The sequence below is a fragment of the Polyodon spathula genome, chromosome 8, assembly GCF_017654505.1.
Source record: "Polyodon spathula isolate WHYD16114869_AA chromosome 8, ASM1765450v1, whole genome shotgun sequence".
Lineage (NCBI taxonomy): Eukaryota > Metazoa > Chordata > Actinopteri > Acipenseriformes > Polyodontidae > Polyodon > Polyodon spathula.
In genome coordinates this window covers 39,095,377-39,116,927 of record NC_054541.1, presented here as the reverse complement: position 1 = coordinate 39,116,927, position 21,551 = coordinate 39,095,377, and the positions used below count along the sequence as shown (strand labels likewise).

Sequence of the window (21,551 nt, the reverse complement as noted above, 5' to 3'; positions counted from 1 at the left end):
AAGATCAATACCTGTACCCTCTGTTCATCAGTAAATCCAGTAAAACTGATCAGAACATTCCAAACTTAAATGACTAAATCAAAGAAAACTTTGCCACAGAATATGCCACTTACTGTACTATTATACTGTACATAAAAGTATAGTATATATTGTAAATACACATTATATGTACACGCATAATAACAACATTTCTTATAAAACTTACTTTACAATTGCTTGACCTCTGGACTGACCACTTAGCTTCTTGTAGTGCTCTACAACTCTGTCCTCACTGGGGGCAACAAAAACAAACAGAAAAAAAAGAAGAAATTGTCAGTTGAGCAGAAACAAGCAAATAAAAAAAAAATACATATAAAACATGTTTGAGAAAGAAATCAGCAAGTTCAAACACTACAGTGGACCTTTGGTTCCTAACAGTTTCACCTTAAAAGCCAGATCAGGTTCATGGACTTACTTCTTCAGGTCTAATAAATTATAAAGAGCAATGAGAAGAATTCAACTGGGTTCCATACTGATATGGTATGTAATGGGGAGCGATAGTTTGTCACGCTATTCAGATAACTCAACTAATGAGGGTGATGATGTAAAACCATTTTAAGTCTGCAAGTAACATGCAAGTCAGCCCTTGCATTCTTAAAGGGCACAATAAGAACATAAGAAAGTTTACAAACGAGAGGAGGCCATTCGGCCCATCTTGCTCGTTTGGTTGTTAGTAGCTTATTGATCCCAAAATCTCATCAAGCAGCTTCTTGAAGGATCCCAGGGTGTCAGCTTCAACAACATTACTGGGGAGTTGATTCCAGACCCGCACAATTCTCTGTGTAAAAAAGTGCCTCCTATTTTCTGTTCTGAATGCCCCTTTTAGGACCTTTTTATTTTACTGGGTTACACGTTCCCATGTGTTGCTACAACTGTTTACGTAAGGTGTGTATATCATTTAAATTATTATTTTTTTACATTTTGACCACTTTATTAAACTTTTAAATTTAATTCCCTGCCTCAAGATGGCTTCCCATGTACCTGCATGGACCTCTCAGAACTACATTTCCCATCATCCTTCTGCTCACATATGTAACAGATGGATTTACCAGTGAGCAGAAGGATGATGGGAAATGTAGTTCCGTGAGGTCCATGCAGGTACATGGGAAGCCACCTTGAGGCAGGGAATGCAATTTAAAAGTTTAAAAAAGTGGTCAAAACTTTAAAAAAATCAAAATTAAAACAATACACACACCTTACGCAAACAGTTGTAGCAACACATGGGAAAATGTAACACGATAAAATAAAAAGGTCCTTGTGTCCTTTAAGCTGCATTGTAAAAATGGGGTCTAACAGACAAGGAGTTCATGTCCAATAATGGCAGGGTCAATGCTGCAGGTCACAACTCAGGATTCCTTATCCGTAACAATGAGACCTGTTTGTGCTTCTGGTCTCTGTTGCTCTACTGGGTGAAGGCAAACAGAATTGTAAGCTTTAATAACCCCCAGGAGTGCTGTGGTGGAGAGCTACAGATAACATCACCTTGTCAACAAGCTACCCCGCAACCAGTGATTACCGAACTCTGCTGACAGATAAGGTTGTAGAGGGTCCCAAAGGCCTGTCATTTCCCTTTCCAGCAAGGAAAACATGCAAGGCTTATAAAAAAATAATATTAATATATCCCTGCTGACTGTGCATGACTTTATAAAATTAGGGTTTAAGAACCAACAGAAAAACTGTTATTTCTATAGGACTACTGATTTTCCGTGATCGCGGAATTAGGCATTGGGAACGGAATTAGGCATTTTGGGAATTAATTTTTATTTATTTATTTTTTTCACTACACACAGATAAGTTGAGTTAATTCATCATGTGACTTTACTCACATGTCTCTACTGGAAATGCAACATGGTGGGTGCGCCAATGAAGAAAAGAAAAAAAAAAATGCTTCAGCAAAAGCGAAAACATTTTCTGATTATCTATATGAGGATGGTGGGATACTATTCTGCAAATTTTGCTGTCATTCGATTGATCAGGTACGAGTCAATATCATTAAATATCATAATGCCAGTTGTAAACACCTAGAGAACAAAAAAGCAAAAAAGACAGCAGCAAAAAATGAAAAAGCACTGGATTCTTCTATGCTGAAAAACTTAGACCTGAGGTACTGTACTGCGCTCAAAGCGGGGCTTTCACCAAGAAAGCAAGCAACATGAATGACACTTATATTATTTAGTTTATTTCTTTCCACTCTACCTGCATTTAATAAAGCTATAAATTAGTAGCCCTATTTATAACGTGGCCATGAATTCTTGTAGTCTTGGATGCGGAAACCAAACAAAGGAAACGGGAAACCTCAATGCAAAACCCTGTTAAAAAGCCTTAAACCAAAATAGTAGAATCATAAAAGCAGAGGGGTTCTCAAGAAGGGCTTGGATATTTAGATACCTCCCAGGGAGTGGAGAGCTAGCATTAGTTCCTGCCAAATCAAAGTGAAAGCTAGTTTCGCTCACACTGTTTAACAGCCGCCTTAATGCTGTTTCTTGTGTGTCAGCAGGCAGGCTTTATAATAATTAAACAGCAAACTTGGCGTAGGAAGGGACGAAAAATTGGGAATTTGTAGCAGTATAAAATATCATCCTTCTAGAGTAAAATGTCTAATATAGAATTTCAGCTGTTTCTTTGCTGGGCTGTGGCAGGAAAAGCCATGTCTGACAGCCGTGCAGATTTAAGCCTGCTGGACTCAGACTGCTGCTACCTTTGCACCATCCAAATGTGTTAGGTTATGCGTTATGAATGTACTGTATTGAGGGCATGCAGAACGAATTGTATTTATTTTTTATGAAGCCATCACATGGTTTACTTGTAGTCTGCTTTTAAAGCTACAGTAGAAGTTGCATTTTTTGTCTTATTCACAGATTGCGATCTTTACATATGTGATGTGAACTAGCAATATCGAGAAGCTAAAAAATAAATAAAAAAAGAAAGCTTTTCTTGATGCACACTGCTTCAAACAGTTCATGACTATAACCCATTGGTAATTTCTACAATAACTAAGATTAAATATAAAGTTACAGATACACAAGAGGTAATGTTCTTCATTTTCTTACTTTCATAAAAAGTATCGACAATCATGGTTTGGAATCACGCCCATCATTACATGTCAGTATAGCTTCAACCCATTCAGATTTGTTACACATAAAACAGATACTGAACAAAGGCATCAGTTCTATTTGCAGATAAACAGCTCTAATGTAATAAAGACAGAGACATTTGGAGTATATGCAGGACTTGGAACTTCTCTGTACAGGACTGTTAATAGATGCAGCTTTTGATAAACAACCTACAACTGAAGGCATATGACCTTAACTTGTAACCATCAAATCTAATTTGACTATCCTTTATAAAACTTGCAGCCATGCGGACCTATGGCAAATCCCATGTTTTTATATTTTGAACAATTATATAATATATATATATATATATATATATATATATTATATATATATATATATATCTTAAAACTGTGGTGTAAATTACACAAGGGATAATGCATGAATGTGTTTATATTGCACAAATAATTATTTATTCATTAAAAAAAAGATAATTTACCAGTAAGCAAGGGAAGGGTGCTCCTTCAGTGCTTGAGTTGGGAGTGCTGGCAGTTTCTTCAAGTCAGCTCTTGTGACTTCAATGCTGTAAGGAAAATGATGAAAAAATCACTAAGCTAAAAGAATCAAACCACAATATTCAATGCTACTTAACCCAGCTGGCAGCCTCTTCTAATTCTACATCTGGCCTTCCTTAACGAAATCCCCAAAAGCTTTTTAAAAGCAAAAGTTTTAAAAGACACAGTCAACCTCAAAAAGCACATTTCTTTAGTGGGAACACCACAATATATTTAAGCTTAACCTTTGTTGTTTGGTTCAGCATTTAGTAATAAGACGAGGCATATTCATGCAGATCACTTCAAAAGCAAATCAATTACCTTTCAGCAGGCAGCAGTGTTTTTAATGAAAGGGCATCAGATTTCATTCATGTAATTTTTCTTTTGTTATTAAATAAAACATGCAACAGCTGGTCACGTCTTGTCCAGATTTTAACAGCTGGGAACAACTTCAGTCTATTCTAGCCACCCACTGTATCACTGAAGCATTCCAGCCAATACCCTCAGAACACCAGGTGCTTACAACAGACCTCAAACTCAAATCAACAGAATCTGTTTTAATCCAGCATATTTGGTGTCGCCTGGTTTTTCAAGGGCAGTCTGGTGGAAATTACAGTCTTTTCATGTTGAAAGCTTTACAAAGTGGGGTACTGAACAAACGGTGACGTGAAATCTGAATCCAAAGTATAATATCTGATAACTAGTCACGACCGACATTCCATTTTTTGGTAATGCTTCCTATTATGTCTACATCTATACCTAACATAACGTTTGTAGATAATACAATTACCAAAGCACTGCTGAAGGTGGTGTACTGTATGGCCAGGTTCCAAGTGATTCAAAAGGTCACTTAACCAGTTGAGAGAAACGCTGGCGGGAAACTGTGGTGAAGAGTCCCGCCCCTATATATATATGTGCACCGTTTATATTATTATTGTTTGCTGCACGGATGAAAAGCTGCCACCATTATTTGTTATTGTTTGTTATTGTTGATTTTAAAACCTCATGAGGACGCGTGACTGATCAACTACTGATTGTTTAACTAGCTGACAGTCACGCATCCTTATTTAACTCGTGCAGAATGTGACCGAGGGATAATAAGATAATTGTTAGCCAGTTATAATGGTGACCGAGGGGTTAAGAACCTGCAGCTTGGGCCGCACGGGGAGGTGAGACGAGAGACATGAGACTTGAGTTTGAATCAATTGCACAATTGCTATACATCAAATATACTTGTTTAGTGTTTCATGTTCTGTTTTGTTTTGGCCCTAGTGCCCTTTTGTTTGGTGTTTTGTCGTGTTTAAACCTTTTGTCTGAATATTTAAAATACACGTGCTGAACACCGTAGTGTTTCAGTTTTGCCCCACCATTCCTTGTTTTGAATCTGTCTTTCCGGTCTGACGTCACCCCTGAAGCCATCCTGTTCACAGATGCCCATTTATCCCACCACAGAGGCAACATTACCTCACCTAACCCCAAATAGTTTCCCATGTGCAAGAGACAATAGAAATAGCATGGGGATCTTGTTATATTTTTAAGCCTGGCTTATCCTTTAAGTACAATGTACAGCACAGCACATTCTGCATTTAGCAGCATGTAACAAGCTTAAGTAGATTCAATAGTGCTTAGGTTTTATTTATAGTTTGTGGGTTTTTTTTTTGTTTCAAAACAATTTCACTGCAGCTCCATCATAAAAGTTGAATGCTGCTCAGAGATCTGAATTAACAGAGACAAGTTTATAGCTTGAAGGTGGACTCTTCATCCCAAAACATGCTTTGCTGATCAGTAATGTAAAGATGAGATCAATGAGCGGGCTTAGGGTTAATACGGTAAATTCAGTCTGAAGAAGCCTGCCCTAAAATATCATAGTAGTTATTTGTTTTAATTTTTAATTTTTTCTTAAACTGCAACTTCACTGTTAGCAGTTTGGAGATTGCAGGCTTTATTCAAAGGCTAAACTAAATTTGACTGTGATTGGTCAAGTCAGTTAAGCTTAGATGTCTGACCTACTGGAATACACAACAGTTTCCACTCCTCCAGAAAGTCTGAAATAAATCAAAGATGAAGGATAGAAAAACACTCACAAAAGACATCTTTGTTACTCACAGCCCTGCTGTACAAACTGAAAGGCTTAAAAAGAAGCCAGCTATGAACTGGCCCCCTTTGCTTGCACTATTGTTTCCGAATACAATGTGTGTCCTGTTTCTCAACTGTTGCACATGCTTTCTTATATTGGGAGCTATATATATATATATATATATATATATATATATATATATATATATATATATATATATATATATATATATATATATATATATATATATATATGCTGCATCAGTGAGTTACTTTTCTGAAGTACCGGTATGTCAAAGTTATAAACATTGTGTAAAACAGTAGTTTACCCTTCCCTTTCTCCCAGGATTAACAAACACTGCTCTGACATTGCCCTTTCAACCTTGACATCTCAGAAACAAAGAACACAGGGGCCATAACTTCCACCCCACCCCACAGAAAGACTCATAATCCATCACACTACCAAACCAGCTGAGCTGAAAGAGCTGGAGCTCGTCACATTTTTAATAGCTTCCCAACCTTTGACACTCTTTACAACATCTCAAACAAGCCTACTCTAAACAATCCTGTCTGCATCAGCTCCGGTGGTGTCCAAGCAATGAAGACAGACTTTATGAAATAAAAGATCATGCCCTTAGTAATTCATTTCCTATTTGGCTAGACTGACAGTAACTTCCAGTTAAAAAAAAAAACAAAAAAAACATGCTGAATACTTTAAAACTGGCTTGTGGTTTTCGCTACAAAACATCTGACAATTTACAGCCATTACATATGTATACACACTATAAGGTGTGTGATCTAAAGAGTGCAATACCATAAGGTTTTAGTGCACTGTGATGTATGATTAAAGAAATCAAAGTACGCTGCTCATGCATTTTTACATTTCATGAGCACAATTAAATATATATTGTTGTTTGACAAACTTGAGCACTTCAGCAGTGGAACAGAATCACACATTAATACAGGTTAACTTGTATTCAATTTACCACACGTAACAAATGCCATGTACACTTAAAATATCGGTGCACCGAGTCATAAAAATGTTTCAAGAAATAGTCAAGTTTGCATCAAACTGACAATTATTGTACGCTGCTCAAAGACTGCAAGTCAAACCTACAGCTTCTTTTTTGAGAAATTTTCATCATGCATTTTAGCAATGAACGATAAAAAGTGAAACTGTTTGTACTGCGTAATATACAGTACTGCAAAATGATCAGCTGTTTTGATTAGTGGAAATGGACACTGCAAGATTAGCTGAACTACAGTCATGTGAATAAAATTTTTGAAAGTAACCGTGTCTAGTACTATATGGTTTATGCAAATATTAGATGTTTGAAAAGAAAACCCAAAGTACAGAGCTGACATGAAACCCCAAAGCAGTAACTCGAGTTTCCTGGTTTCTCTGCCTTCCTGGTTTTGAAGGTTACATTGCACTGTTTACATGGCACATTCCACCCTGCCTGCCCTGCCCTGCTTTCATGCATTTCCAGGCTACTCTATTCAAGTCTAATGTATCACAGGTATTAGAAATACCTAAGCGCAGCTCACTGGAACCCCCCCCCTTGAAGAAGATAGCAGTATAGAAGATTTATGTACATAGCAAAATCCACTCGATAGACCATATTACAAACAAAAATACCATTAAAACTTGGTCAATTTACAGTACACCCACTTAATGCTCTTAGATTAAATACAATATTTCATCCCACTTTACTAGGAATCCAGAAACACGAACAATACTCTGGAATGCTATAATTCATTTCTTCTGACCAATATGGCAGTTTACATATGACTAAACCATAACATTTGATGCTACAGATTTAAACTGAAATAGCCTTTTAGTCAATAATTTGTAAAAACAAAACAAAACAAAAAAGAAAACAATTTTAGTCAAGCAAGAAAGGCTGATTAAGTAAAATAGAACGTGTTGCTTACCTGCTATAGTCTCCTTTTGCCTCCTGCAGTAAAGACAAAGTAAAAAAGTTATATTGTAGTTGCAACACAAGAGGGTTAAGAAATTAATGATTTGTAGTCAGTCCCAGTAGAGTACCATTCAAGACAAAAGGTGATTAAGTAATAAACTTAGGACGCCACATTCCATTTGTTTGGTACATGCCAGATTCTTTCAGAACTTCCGACTTTTGTATACATGGCCGGTACAGTTCAGGTGACCGCTGTTTAATATCCCACAAGCGTATGTTTGTTACCATTTTGTCCTTATAAACACTGCATTTGAAAGAAACAACACTTAAAAAAAATTTAAAAAGTTAGATTTATTTACATCAATTTAGGATCTCATATTTCACGGTATGGAATCTATAAAAGTTATCTATGTGTCTGTGCAGAAGAAAATTGGGACAAATATACAGTAAAGTTTAAATAAGTCAGCACAGCTTAAAGTATGTAGACTGCCAGTAATAAAATAAGTCATGCGAATTTCACAAATTGAATTTAAATATAGCAGTAAGGAAGAAGATTACAAAAACAGTATTTTGCAATAACATTAAACTGACAATAAGACAGGAATTCCCATGAAGACCTAATTTCCTGCACAGACTGATTCTCCAAAATGATCTCTTATTACCTCTCTTCAGAAAACAGCAAATACCCTTCGCTTGGAAAAATTATATTTTTAACCACAAGGAATGTTTCAGTAATTGTGATTCATACTGTAGATTTGCAGTGTAATATGTCATGCTAATGACTTCCTGTAGAAGTGAATAGTAGTTGTGAATTAGTTTAAGGCTACTATGGGTAAGACATACATCTAATTTTGCTTAAACCTATGCTCTACTTTCTATAAAATCTTTCTACCTATTTAGTTAAGGACTGTGAACGTTCAAATTGATTTGACCATACTTTATGTGACATTTGAACGTGAATCCCTGGTTGTCCCTCGAGCTAATATTATTTAACCTTTAACTTGATGTACTGAAGCAGGTCCCTTAACACAGCACTATGCTGCCACCCTTGAGCTGACAGATGCTGGCGTGCCAGTAATGACAGGCTTACAGCATCTTTATGCTGGCGTTACTCAGATCCATCTGCACACAAACTTTATAGCATTTTAGCTTTCTAGGGCTGCTCTCATATATTATAGCTGCTGTGAACGAAGTGAATGCGCTTGCACAGAATATGGACAAGACCGCCCGTGTGAGACTTAAGAAAAACTTTCTTTTTGAAAGCACAGCCAACGTTACCCTACAAGCCCTTAATTAAACTAATCTGTGAAGCTACAAAAGCTCATTCTTTAACATACAGCAGACCGTTAGCAGTGACCTGTGCAAATCAGTAGAACTCTGCTCAAATTAAGTCTTGAGCAAACTGCATTTTCTTACAAAACAAAAAAGTTGTCACAAAGTAATACTACGTGACTTTTTTATTAATAAAAAATACTTTGAAAGCTACTGAATATAACATGTTCTTTGTTAAATGTTACAATGGTTTTCCAAACTGCACAATAAAGTGCACTGGCTTAGAAAATGTTAATTAGAAACAAATCCAGTTTAACTGTCTAATGAAGGAATTTCAATCCACCAGATTGCTGTAATTGGCTGGTCAGGTTTTGTTTTGTTTTTGTTTTGTTTTTTTTTCCATACAAAAATCAACACTACAAACATTTTACTGTCTTTCTGTTTGTATCATTGGAAATGCATAAACAAAAAACATGATCTTACCTGTAAAATATAGGAGGCTAATTCAAAGACTACTTCACTGTCAACTTCAATCAGTTCCTGAAAGAAAAAAAAAGGTCAATGGAAATCATCATTAGTCTGCTCCAGTGTGCTTTCCTGTATTACTGCATAATGAAGCATGAAGGATGCAACGCCTCACCTTACTTGACTTCATAGTGATTGAAATGGTATGCACCATATAACATGTCCAGTGTTGTACACATTATTTAAGATCATTTAATCCTGCAATTTGCTGTTGCATATTATTACTTTATTCACTATGTTTTTTTTTTTTTGGTTTGTTTTTTATTGTATTTAGTGTGTCCAATTATAAATTTTCCCCCCTGATTTTATTCCCAATTTGGAATGTCCAATTGCTTTTCCCCCTCAATGCAGCAATTCCATACATGGCTCAGGAGACCCGACAGTTCAGAGGGCATCCTCTGAACCCATGACCAAGCTAGCTTCCTTTTTTTTGCAGGAACTCGAGGGCAGATGTCACTGGGCACCTGGCCAGCAGGGTTCACTGTAGAGCGATGAGGAGAAATAGCCAGGGTGTGAACCTGCACTGTGTGACTCAGCCTGCGCATCATGCGGCTGCGTTTCTACCAGGTGAGCCACACTGGGACCCCTTTTCTTCCGTTTTAATATTGATTAATGTACTCTACATATATTTTAACAAAGCAAGAAAAGAAACACTGCAGCAATCTCTGAAAATCAGCTGATTTCAACCAAATATCACAAGCCCCTCTGAGCTGGCTTTTTACAGCTACACAAAATAGCACAAGAGTGTTTTGTTGTTAAGCGCTGTAATAAAATGCTTTTGCATCTGAGCGAGTTGATAGCCATTGTGTGGATGTACATTCTGTTACAGAAGAACAGGTACAGGACTCTGGTCAACTCTGGTCAACATATCTCAACTTCTTGTTAAAAAAGCAGAGTACTCTGCCTAACATATTTAAGATGTTAGGATGGTAAATGGGGACTGTACAATGCACTAGTAAGACCTCATCTTGAATATTGTGTGCAATTCTGGTCACTTCGCTATAAAAAAGATATTGCTGCTCTAGAAAGAGTGCAAAGAAGAGCGGCCAGAATTATTTCGGGCTTAAAAGGCATGTCATATGCAGACAGGCTAAAAGAATTGAATCTGTTCAGTCTTGAACAAAGAAGACTACGTGGTGACCTAATTCAAGCATTCAAAATTCTAAAAGGTATTGACAGTGTCGACCCAAGGGACTTTTTCAGCCTGAAAAAAGAAACAAGGACCAGGGGTCACAAATGAAGTTTAGACAAAGGGGCATTCAGAACAGAAAATAGGAGGCACTTTTTTTACACAGAGAATTGTGAGGGTCTGGAATCAACTCCCCAGTAATGTTGTTGAAGCTGACACCCTGGGATCCTTCAAGAAGCTGCTTGATGAGATTTTGGGATCAATAAGCTACTAACAACCAAACGAGCAAGATGGGCCGAATGGCCTCCTCTCGTTTGTAAACTTTCTTATGTTCTTCTTATGTTCTTAAGTACAGATCCCTACTTGGTTCCTTCCTGTCAAGTTGTTTCTGATGAGAAGCCTCACTGATTGGTCAGGCAAATCTTCCCAGACCAGAATAACCAGTGTGAACTCCCTTCACAGAACAAGAACTGCCTTAAGCAAGTTGGAAAGAAATATATATTACAAATAAACTGGACCAACTGAAACCTATGTAAATGTTTTGGGGTTTAAGAAAAGATTGTCACTACTGTTCAAAAAGTCATTATATATATATATATATATATATATATATATATATATATATATATATATATATATATATATATATATATATATATATATATATACACATACACATAAAAAAAAAAAAAAAATTAAAAAAGCCAATTGTACTCATGCAGTTCACTAGGTTCCAGGGGTGGGTTACATGCTTTAGACTGACTAAAAAATAAAGCTCATGGCACTTCATATCCTACCCATGTTAAAACATCCCTGTCCATAAACACAAAAGTATACAACTTATCTGCCTCCCCCACAACAAATTATTTTACTTCAGTATCAACTCCCAGCCAATCAGCCGTAAGCAAGCAAAACCTCTAGCAAAGGCTTTGGAGAAAGGATGAGATGTGTGGTTCCCATGCCAGAAAACCAAGAAGGTTCAATAACCCCGTCTTTCAAACTGCACTTTATTATCACCAAAGCCTGGTATAGTGGGACAATGAAGACCTTGTTCTTTCATCTCTAACGCTCTGATTTAATTAGCAACTACTGATGGGGAGGTTTTTCCTTGGTGACTGAGACAAGCGAGTCTGAACTAAAAGGTCATATTGCTGTGGTCACTGCACACCATGAGCCCACACCTCATCAATACTAAATGTTATTATTATGTTATTTGGTATTATTCAGCAACCCCCCTTTTAGCACATCTTAGAAGAGTCTGTCAAAACATTTCAATACCATTTAAAGATAAATAAACTTTAACCTATCCGAGACTGGCACAGAACAACATGTTATATAAGGTATACCTTTAAAAAAAACTAGATTAAGAATTGTAAGTGGAGCTCTTTCAACACTTTACTTAAATGGGCGTAAAATGCAAGTGGTAATTTATAATACAGTATTGGGTCTGCAGTGTTGGAAGAGTTAAAAGGTATTCAAAGCAAATATACTAAATAGCTTTCATGGTGCTGTTAACCTTAACGTTTGCACATTTCATTCTACAAACATATCAGATTACTGCTCACAGTAAGCGGGGACTAGTTAAGTTTTCTTCCAACTACAACACTTTCCCTTGTGATTGCTATCAGAGTCCAGTGGGAAGCAAGTGCCTTTGATTAAAGGATAAACAAAGTGAAAACTATCACTGACTACATATTTACTGAAAGTAAAGCCTTCCTGATCTGCAGTCAATATACCTTGCATGCATTCTTTCTGTGTAGAACATTTCTAACTGTTGAAATTCACTAATGTATCAAAATACATTTCCGTCACCTTTAACAGCTGACGCCTAAAATGATCCATGACAAAGACTTTTTAAGGTAGACATACTTGTGTTTTTAAGACCAGTGACACATTTTACTTTTCTCATTAATTACATCTTGAATCCTAAAAGAACATAAGCGTTTAGCTGCTGTGTAGACTTCAGGCTCACTGGGGAAATGTCTAGGGAAATGAATAAATTAAGAGAGGTGTTTTTAGTTTTGTTGCGAGGAAACACGACCGACACCTGACTGAATGCGAATTTAATTTCTACTTTAGAAATGTAATGAGCAAATGAAATTGCAGGTCGCACCACATGACACGCTGCAAATACATTTAAAGTTAGACCAGCTTGTTTAACGGAAGTTTCATATTTAAGTTGCACCCTCTAGTGGGATGAAAAATGAAAATAGCATTTGCCATCGTTGGTTTTCACCCATTTGTTGTTGTTTTTTTTCAATATACAGATATATTGGATACAGCAGAGTTTTCTTAACAGACTCCAGCAACAAAACAAAAAACACACACGTCGCATATGCAATACAAGACAGTGCTTGATTCCAAGCTTAATCTTACCTTGTAAATGCAAGACTTTGCATTGAGGAAAAACAGTTCTATTGTGGCATTGTCCTTCAGGTAGGATATACTTTCAATGTAGAACCTGTAAGACAATTAAATAATAAATAAGAATATGTGAAGATTAAACATACTGTACACATATACCACGCTCTCTGTAAAACTACTAAAGATAAAGCTTCTGTTGGGAAACTTTCAGTATATTTGGGGCTCTCTGTTTTGACTCTCTCTCTTGGTTTTTATTTTTGATTACATGATGTCCCAACTCTGTTCAATTAAACTCTAGGAAAGTGTTGACTGCGAAACAAGATCACCTTATTTTTTTCTCCTGTAACTTGATTGAGACTATGATTCAGTTTCATTGATAATATAAAAAAAAAAAGCAGCTCCTTTTTTAATTCAAACCAAACACAAACAGCGAGTGAAGTTAAATTAATTTAAATTGTAATTAAGAGGAAACTTATTTGCAAAATAGGTTATAGCATTCTTTGTACACAGTTGTTTAAGATTTTTATCCGTGAAATCTTTTTGTGTTTGTTTTGAACTAAAAATAAGGAGCTGGCTTTTTTTTCTTTATGTTATCAATGAAACAGAATCATAGTCTCATTTGGTAGAAAAAAAATGAGTGAACTTGTTTCATAATCAATGCTTTTCCAAGAGTTTAATTAAGAAACTGAGTCAGCTCGATATAATAAAAAAAAAAAGGGCATCACGTGACCAGAAATAAAAACTGAAAATATATTTCACTTTCTCTCAGTCACTTTTCTACAAAATGACCACTAGAGGTCCTCCCACACAAAAATATTATTATGTATTGGTCTGCCCTACATTTTACATTAAGCATGGTGACACACAATAGAAATGAGGGTTTCAAAATTAGTCAACCATTTCATAAATGCACCTCTCCTAACAGCCGATGCCCTCTATGCTTCGGTATAACGAAGCATCTTCCAGTAATGAAGAGGAAATAAACTTAAATTTGTAACTGACACATTCCAACAGTAAAACGGTATATAATTGCGTTAAAGGAGAGGAGTGTCTGCATACAGGTGATATCGACACACAAACAGTTCACTTTTACTTGTGGCACTATTCCCTACTGCACTGACCGTCACCGTCCGGTAAGTCTACATTATGGAAAGAAAACCTCATAATGGAATACAAAAATATCATGATGATGCAATGTGCGTGGGTGTGTTTCATTAACCATAGCCAAGACAAGAACAGAATTTCACAAGCACACATTTATTAGGAATATGTAATAAGCAGGTTAGCCGGTCACTGTAATCTTAGTAATCGGTGTGATTTATTATGAGCTGCTGTCAGCACTGCCGGTAACCCAGTAAACTTTGCAAGTCATCACTTGCAAGAGTAACAGGAACCCTTTTCTCTCGCTGGAATCAGAAGGACGATGCAAGTACGGTAGCGTTTGTCTCCAGGCTTAGCAATAAGGGAATGTCAAGATTACATCATTGAATTCCCCTTGGCCTTTCACATTTCCTCTGCTTCTTGATATTAATTAAATGCACTTCTGCATAGTTTTCTATGTTGCACAATGGCAGAGAGAAATCTCTTTTTGGAGATGTGTACATTTCAATTCCTGTAGCACAATCCTCAAGTGTCAGGCTACCAATTGATACAGAGAATGTTCCACACATGGGTTGGATTGTGTGTTGTGCTATAGAGCTTGTGCTCAGTGATGCAAATCATTCCCACTCCCCAGAAGCCACAGCAGAGTCATTGAAAAACATCATAACAACATTTTTTAAATCCTTTATATAGTCATAAAAAGGAATTTGATTAACTATATTTGATTTATATTTTAGGATTAAAAAAAGGACACAGGGGGACATATTCATTTTCAAATTCAAACTGAAGTTATAAGATTTTGACAAATTTGGAAATCTTGTGCAGTGTGTTTCCACACCTAACCGCTCCATCTCACTTGATTAGCTGGTCTCAGGTTTAATGTAATCTCAATGCAAAATGGTAAAAACATTTTTATTCCGATTAAGTTTGGGGAGTAATGTTCTATTCAAAAGGAAATTATGCTGTTAATTAAGATGGTGGTATTATTTCTAATATATTGTACAGTAAAGGGTTTCCGATTTAAAAATATGTATTAAATAAATAAATAAATGCATTGACACTATGCAAAAAATAAAAGTACAGTATGGCAGAAATACGGTTTAAAATAAAAATAAAATGTAGCATCAGTTATAATCTATTTAAAATCAGTGCTGTCTAATGACATTTTTAATACCAGGAAAATGATTTGTACGCAGGAAAGCACACCTCCAACTAGAAATCAATATACAATCAAGGCTCCAAGTGAAAATTATACATTGTACCAATTTGCATAAGTGAAGCAAAATACTGCCTTGATGGTTTGAAGCACAACCATATACCTTTCAGCCTCATTCAATGATATCTGATTATTTATTCAGCAATGACATTTAAAGCTATTGTAGTTCGATCACAACATAGTTAGAGAACGGAGTTTGCATAGGCGAGAAATGTAAAAGACATAACCTCTTGGGTGAAACCACATCAAAAATGAAAATCAGTTACTGATCAACGCAGTCTATTTTACCTATTCAGGCCTGAAATACGAGTGAAAATGAGATTTCCGTGAAAAGACCAGGCTAATATTCTATTATGTGTAACGTAACACTCTCACCTGCCTCTACAGACACATTAGGTCAAACACCGGAGGATTTTTCTGCATTTTGCTGTCATTTATTCCAGTAAACAGTAAACAAGCATTTCCAAAAGAAGAGTATCTAAGAGTCTAAATAAAACAAACATCTAAATGATCATCTGACGCCAAAATGAAGATAGCAAAAAGGAACTTGGCACTTACCTAGGCTTGGAATATTCAAATTGTGGATCCCGTTTTTTATCCAAGTTACACACATTGTTGTCAGACACCAGCCAAAATGTTTTTCTACTTGACTCAGAGGTGGGTTTGACCAACCTCTACCCTGATGGGATCATTCACAGCAGGACTGTTCAGAGCAACTTTACAGCATTGGGGAATCGCTAAAACTAAATGGCTGATGCAATCCAGGTTGATTTTCGGTGCTATAAAATAAAGCTCTACAAATGCAGCTGTGGTTTATCCTTGCAGGGTATGACTTGATAGGTACAATTCACATTGTTGCTCCAAATTTGTACTATCTGAAGACAACACTTACTTTATTATATTGTACATAAATTCTATAACAAGAAAAGGCCATTTGGCCCACCTATGCTCGCTTGCTCTGATGCAAGCGTGGTCCGTTAGCACCCAGGTTTGTAGTACTATTTCATATCTGTGGTGCACAACAGTTGTACTATAAAATTAATTAGATTACACTGTAAGCAGTAAATGTGCCCTATTTATCTTTCTGTCCAAAGAGCAGGCTCCTCCAAACGGATTTTGGCATCTCATTGCAACTCGCACAATCAATTTTACATAAAACCCATCTTCCTTTGGAACTAGAACATTCTGCAGCTTCGTACTATTTATATTACATTACACAGCACAGGCATTTAAACACTATTAAGGAATGTGGCAGATTATGATTTCCTTTCATATCATCTGAAAACAGAAGGGGCTTTATTTTATTCAAACTCTCAGTAATTAAGAAGTCATCTCTAATCACTCACATTATCAGCAACTCTCCGGTCATTTCAATTAATCTCTTTAAATGACGGTTTGGTTTCTAAAGCATAGAATAAATAACAGAATAATAAAATCATATGGACTTAATGAAAAAAAACTTTTCAGTCAACTATTCAAAAATGTGAACTATTTGATTTCTGGTTTAATTCAACTCAAATGTTCTCAAAATAACAAGTAAACCTTGAGAGTATACCATCCTCTCTACTGTAGTGGACTTACTGAATTAAGCATTTAATTATAACCTGCTACATTGCTACTATTTTATTTCACAATATTTTCAAGGTTCTCAAAATTGAAATAAATGCAAAAGCAAAACAAAACAAAAAAACAAACAAACAACCCACAACATGATTGACTGCATCATATAACTGGTATTGGGCTCTTTCAGCTTTGAGTAGCTGGGACTAAACAAAGTGTTTCCGCAGCAGAAAGGCAGCAGGGCTATGGTAGCCATAGTGTTATGAAACATCATTATGTGGAACCACCATATTGCAAAGACTTACAAAAAACTAGACCTACAGCTCAGACTGCCCTTGGCTACTGTGATCCTTATACAACTTACATGATGAGCTTGAAGTGGGTCTATTGAAGTATTTTATTTGTAACATAAAATATCAGGCTAAACAAAATAGTAAAATCACATGATGCCTCATGTGACCCAACAGATACAGCAGTTATGTGCAACTATTCAGCAACAATCACAGGAAAGCTTTGACCAGCTGGCACAATAAAGTTAAGACATTGTGAACGGTCATATTTACAAACACTCACTGGATACTAAAAGTAGTATGTAAGTCCTAATTAAGAAAATAAATCAATCATTTGTATTGTGAAAAAATACTTAAAATATATGATTTAAATAAGACTGACAAACAGATCAATAAAACTATTTGCTGGTCTAATTGACAGACCTCAGGACAGTTAAGCACCTTCTGTCAATCACGTGCAATTTGATGAGATTTTGCATCAACAATTTAGTTAAATATTGAACAGAATACCCTAAAAGCATTAAACTTCAGTTTTAAGAAGGATGTTGTGATCTGGAAGATCTAGAACAATAATTCTTACAAGTCCCAGTTCTTTCTGACATTTGAGTGATTCTGAGTTTTCACTTAGGTTTGTTCTTAAGCCTCTTCACAATGCCACAACCCATTCTCTTCCCATTCACGTTCTGTGTTACATTAACAGAATCCCACCTAGCATTACAATATGTGCAGTGTAGAATACAAGTATAAGGGTCAAGTGGGATCCTATCACCTGTAACACAGGAAGTGAACATTTAGCATTGTGGCAAACAAGTAAGGACTGGTGAGAACATTGTTAGAGAAGGAGTTATTTAGGAGTTTTGGAAGTATTACTTGTTTCATGTATACACAGACCAGTTTTCTCCCAATATCCCCACAACCCATCCAGTCTAAAGCCCAAGATTTCTATTTGCTTCGAGTTATATTTGGTCTAGGGATGCACCGAATCTCAAAAGATTCGGTCGAATACGGAACCGAATACCAAATCTACAAAAACTGTCAAGAAAACTGAAGGAACCTGTTGAATGAAAAACAGACTGGCAGCTACTTACAAGGGATGCGCACAATCTATAGTTTTGAGCCTTTTAGTTAATAGTATTTTTATTACCGAATGGAAATATATCCCTGAATAAGATTTCAGTTTGAAACTTACATATGTTACCGCTAGCTCTCTCCTCCCACAACAGAAACTAGAAAACTGTTTACTGTACCTTTACAAGAAAGGAAAGCTGCATCCTTGCCATAACCCACTATTTTCTTTAATAATGTTTCAACCTGTGTCACCTGATCTGACAGTAGGGTTGTCAACAGGCTCCAGAATCTCGGGACACTAAAGCAGGTCAGGTTTTGTAACTCACCTCTAAACGGCAATGTATTCAGTCTGAATTATTACCGAGTGTGAATTGTGCAAACTGTCGCAAAATTAACTGAACTGTTTTACTTAATTGTTACCAAAAGCACACACCTGCCTGCGAGGATCGTTTCCATCAATCAGACCTACACAGCAGCTGATTGGCTTTCTGAGTCTCTGACTGGGCGGGACTGTAGAAGCAAGAAATATTAAACAAAATAGAAACTTTACCTGCTGCCACAAGGTTAAATGAAAGAGTGCAGGTGAGTGCAAAGTTATCTATAATAACAATGTTGCACTATTTTGATAGCTGTTGTTTACTGTATAAAAAAAGATTCAAGCAATATGATTAATCATTGTTACGAGGCTCTCCGGACAGAATCGCCACCACAATTAAATAAATTTACTAAACTGCTGAAGCAATTCACACTCACTTGACATGTCGAATACATCGCAGTTTTGAGGGGAGTTAAAAAACCTGACCTGCCTTAGTGTCCTGAGATTCTGGAGCCTGTTGACAACCCTACCTGAGAGCTATTAAGAAAAAAATTCCGTGATGGGTGACCTGAATGATCTCCCTGTGAAATAAAACCCACGTTGATTTAAATACACCGTGTGTGTAACACATATCAAATAGGCCATGAAATAGTTTAAAATGATTTTAATAAAACACAGCAGTTTCCATATGGTTCAGCTTGTACTGGCACATTACAATAATGTAAAATTGAATTTACTAAAGCACATTGTTCAACAACGTCTTGCACATCTGACAGTCGTAAAGTTACAAAAAATATATAATTTCTGTGCACAGATTTTTTTTTTTTTATTTAATTTTTTTAAATCTCAGTATGATCTATAGAACATGTTTGATAGGCAAAGAACAAAAGTCTATAACAGTCTGCCGTTACTATACATTACAGGTTTACTGCATAACTTTACTCCATGAAAAGTGGGATGTGAATGTGCGGTTGCATGCGGGGGTATGTTTGTATTCAGCAGCCGCATGTGTTTAATGTGTGCACCACCAGTAATTCAGGGAGTCAAGAGAGTGTCCATCAAACGTGTTCTTGTTATTAAATACAACAGTTACGTTCAATAACGGATTCTTGTCTTATTTAAAGAACTGCACACATTGGAGGGATGTATTAAAATTGATGTGCGTCTGAACAGATATATAGGATTTGGTTCACCGAATTCTAAGTATTTGGCCGAATCCGAAAACCGAATCATGGATTCGGTGTACTCCTAATTTGGTCATTCAGCTCTGTGTGAACATTTAAAATGCCTATATCATTTTGGATGTCCATGAACAAAAACTTAAGGATTACATCAGAATTTCTCCATCTCTTTTTTTTATTAATTGATATGGAGGCTGAACAGTAAAGCTTCATAGTCAATGAATAAAAAAATAAGCAGATGAAGACATTCTGGCATCTTTACATTTTTTGCTCATGAGTGCAGATATCTGAAATTATACAGTTTATTGATTACTATGAGGTTGGCGTATCCGATTTCTAGAAATAAAGAGGTTTAAATTCAGCAAAAGGGTGTGTGTAAATATTATAAATTATAAATAATGGGGAAATAATTTAACATTTAAAAAACATCATGAAAACCCCAAAGCTCAGAAAATGTATTTAGTATTCCACACAGACATAATCCTCTGAAATAAACCGCCTAAGCTGATAAAGATACTAATTCTGCATCTACATTGAGCTTGTCCAAGGACAGAGCTTCACTGTTTGCTGCAAGTAACATGATTGTCGAAAGCAGAGACTAATGAAAGCAATACTAATGATCGGGAAAGCTCTTGTGCAGGAATTTAACATTGGGGTCAAAGTATCATTTTCATGTTTGCACACATGCTCCGATTGTCCTTGTCTGCAGAGCAGTACTTCTTTAATCCACTTCCTTGAAGAAACATGCATTTACATCTTCATTTATGATAAAACTGATCAAGAATAATAAATACTACAATACGCAAATAAAACACCATAGCAAAGTGTACAGGGTAATGATGCATGTGTGTACTACATATATTTTGATTATAGACATTTCTTACTGAACTGAAGGCTTAATAGGGCATGTTTTGTAATTAAGGCCTCATTTTAGATAACAAAAAGCAATCATACGATATCTTATTTTTCTCCCTGGCATGGAGTAAGTGCTTCCTAGATTCAGTCTAGCTAGACAGGCTTTCCACCATCACTTAGCAGAGGTGGTGTTAACAGGGTGTTCAGTACACTGAGCACATTCGCAGTTCCACAGAGCCTCCAGTCAATATGGAACACTATTGTCTGCTCCATGACAACATCAGCATGGCTGTCAGTGTTTAAAAGGGGAGATCCTGGGACACTGGGAACAGCAGGTCAAAGTTATAATTGCTAACCACTGTCGTACAGCATTCTCTAATGGTGTGCTGTGGTTTGAAAATATTATTTGCTTTCTTACAGATAAAAATAATATTTCTGCTGTATACTGAAGGCTCCAATATCCTAAAACAAGTATTTCATTGATCCATTTTTACATTAAATGTGTCCCACAAAGACAACCTCTATTATTTAATTTAAAATATAAATAGATATATGCATTAATTGCAGACAAGGTATTAAGTGTCCAGACTGTTTGTTCAAATGCATCAACTTTCTCTTATTAGTCAGTCTTTGTGATGTTGGCTAGCAAGCTGAAACTTTGAAATAATTGAGCAAACCTTGTTTGAAAGTGGAAAAGTAACTCACTGCAAGACAAACACAGCTATCCAACAACATCACACGTACTGATCAATCCTGAGAATCATGAAATACTGAAAACACACATGTATTGACAAAACACTGTGCCCTACTAAAAAAAAAGGGACAGGTTACAAATTGTACCACATAATGAGAAGACTAACCTGACACAGAAGTACAGCGTAATTGGTCCTGACTTTTTGGGGAAGTCATGTTCCAGTACTCGGCGATCAAGCTGCAACCAGCTAAAGTGGCCCCTGCAAAAAAAAATATATATATATATTTGTGTACTGCATCAAGTCCAATAGCTAATGTTCTCAGCACACTTACAGTA

At 36.2% G+C, this 21,551-nt stretch overlaps 1 protein-coding gene across 6 annotated transcripts in view; it reads right to left on the bottom strand.

Moving 5' to 3' along the window:
- LOC121319920 (FERM domain-containing protein 4A-like) overlaps nucleotides 1-21,551 on the bottom strand; it is a 138,352-nt gene that overhangs the window by 34,602 nt on the left and 82,199 nt on the right. For all 6 annotated transcript variants that reach the window (XM_041257882.1, XM_041257881.1, XM_041257880.1 and 3 more), the window contains exons 4-9: nucleotides 21,382-21,474; nucleotides 12,947-13,031; nucleotides 9,400-9,456; nucleotides 7,658-7,680; nucleotides 3,592-3,675; nucleotides 206-271 (exon numbers count right to left, since the gene is read on the bottom strand). In XM_041257882.1, the coding sequence (XP_041113816.1) occupies nucleotides 206-271; nucleotides 3,592-3,675; nucleotides 7,658-7,680; nucleotides 9,400-9,456; nucleotides 12,947-13,031; nucleotides 21,382-21,474 (408 nt within the window). The remainder of the gene's footprint in view (nucleotides 1-205; nucleotides 272-3,591; nucleotides 3,676-7,657; nucleotides 7,681-9,399; nucleotides 9,457-12,946; nucleotides 13,032-21,381; nucleotides 21,475-21,551) is intronic.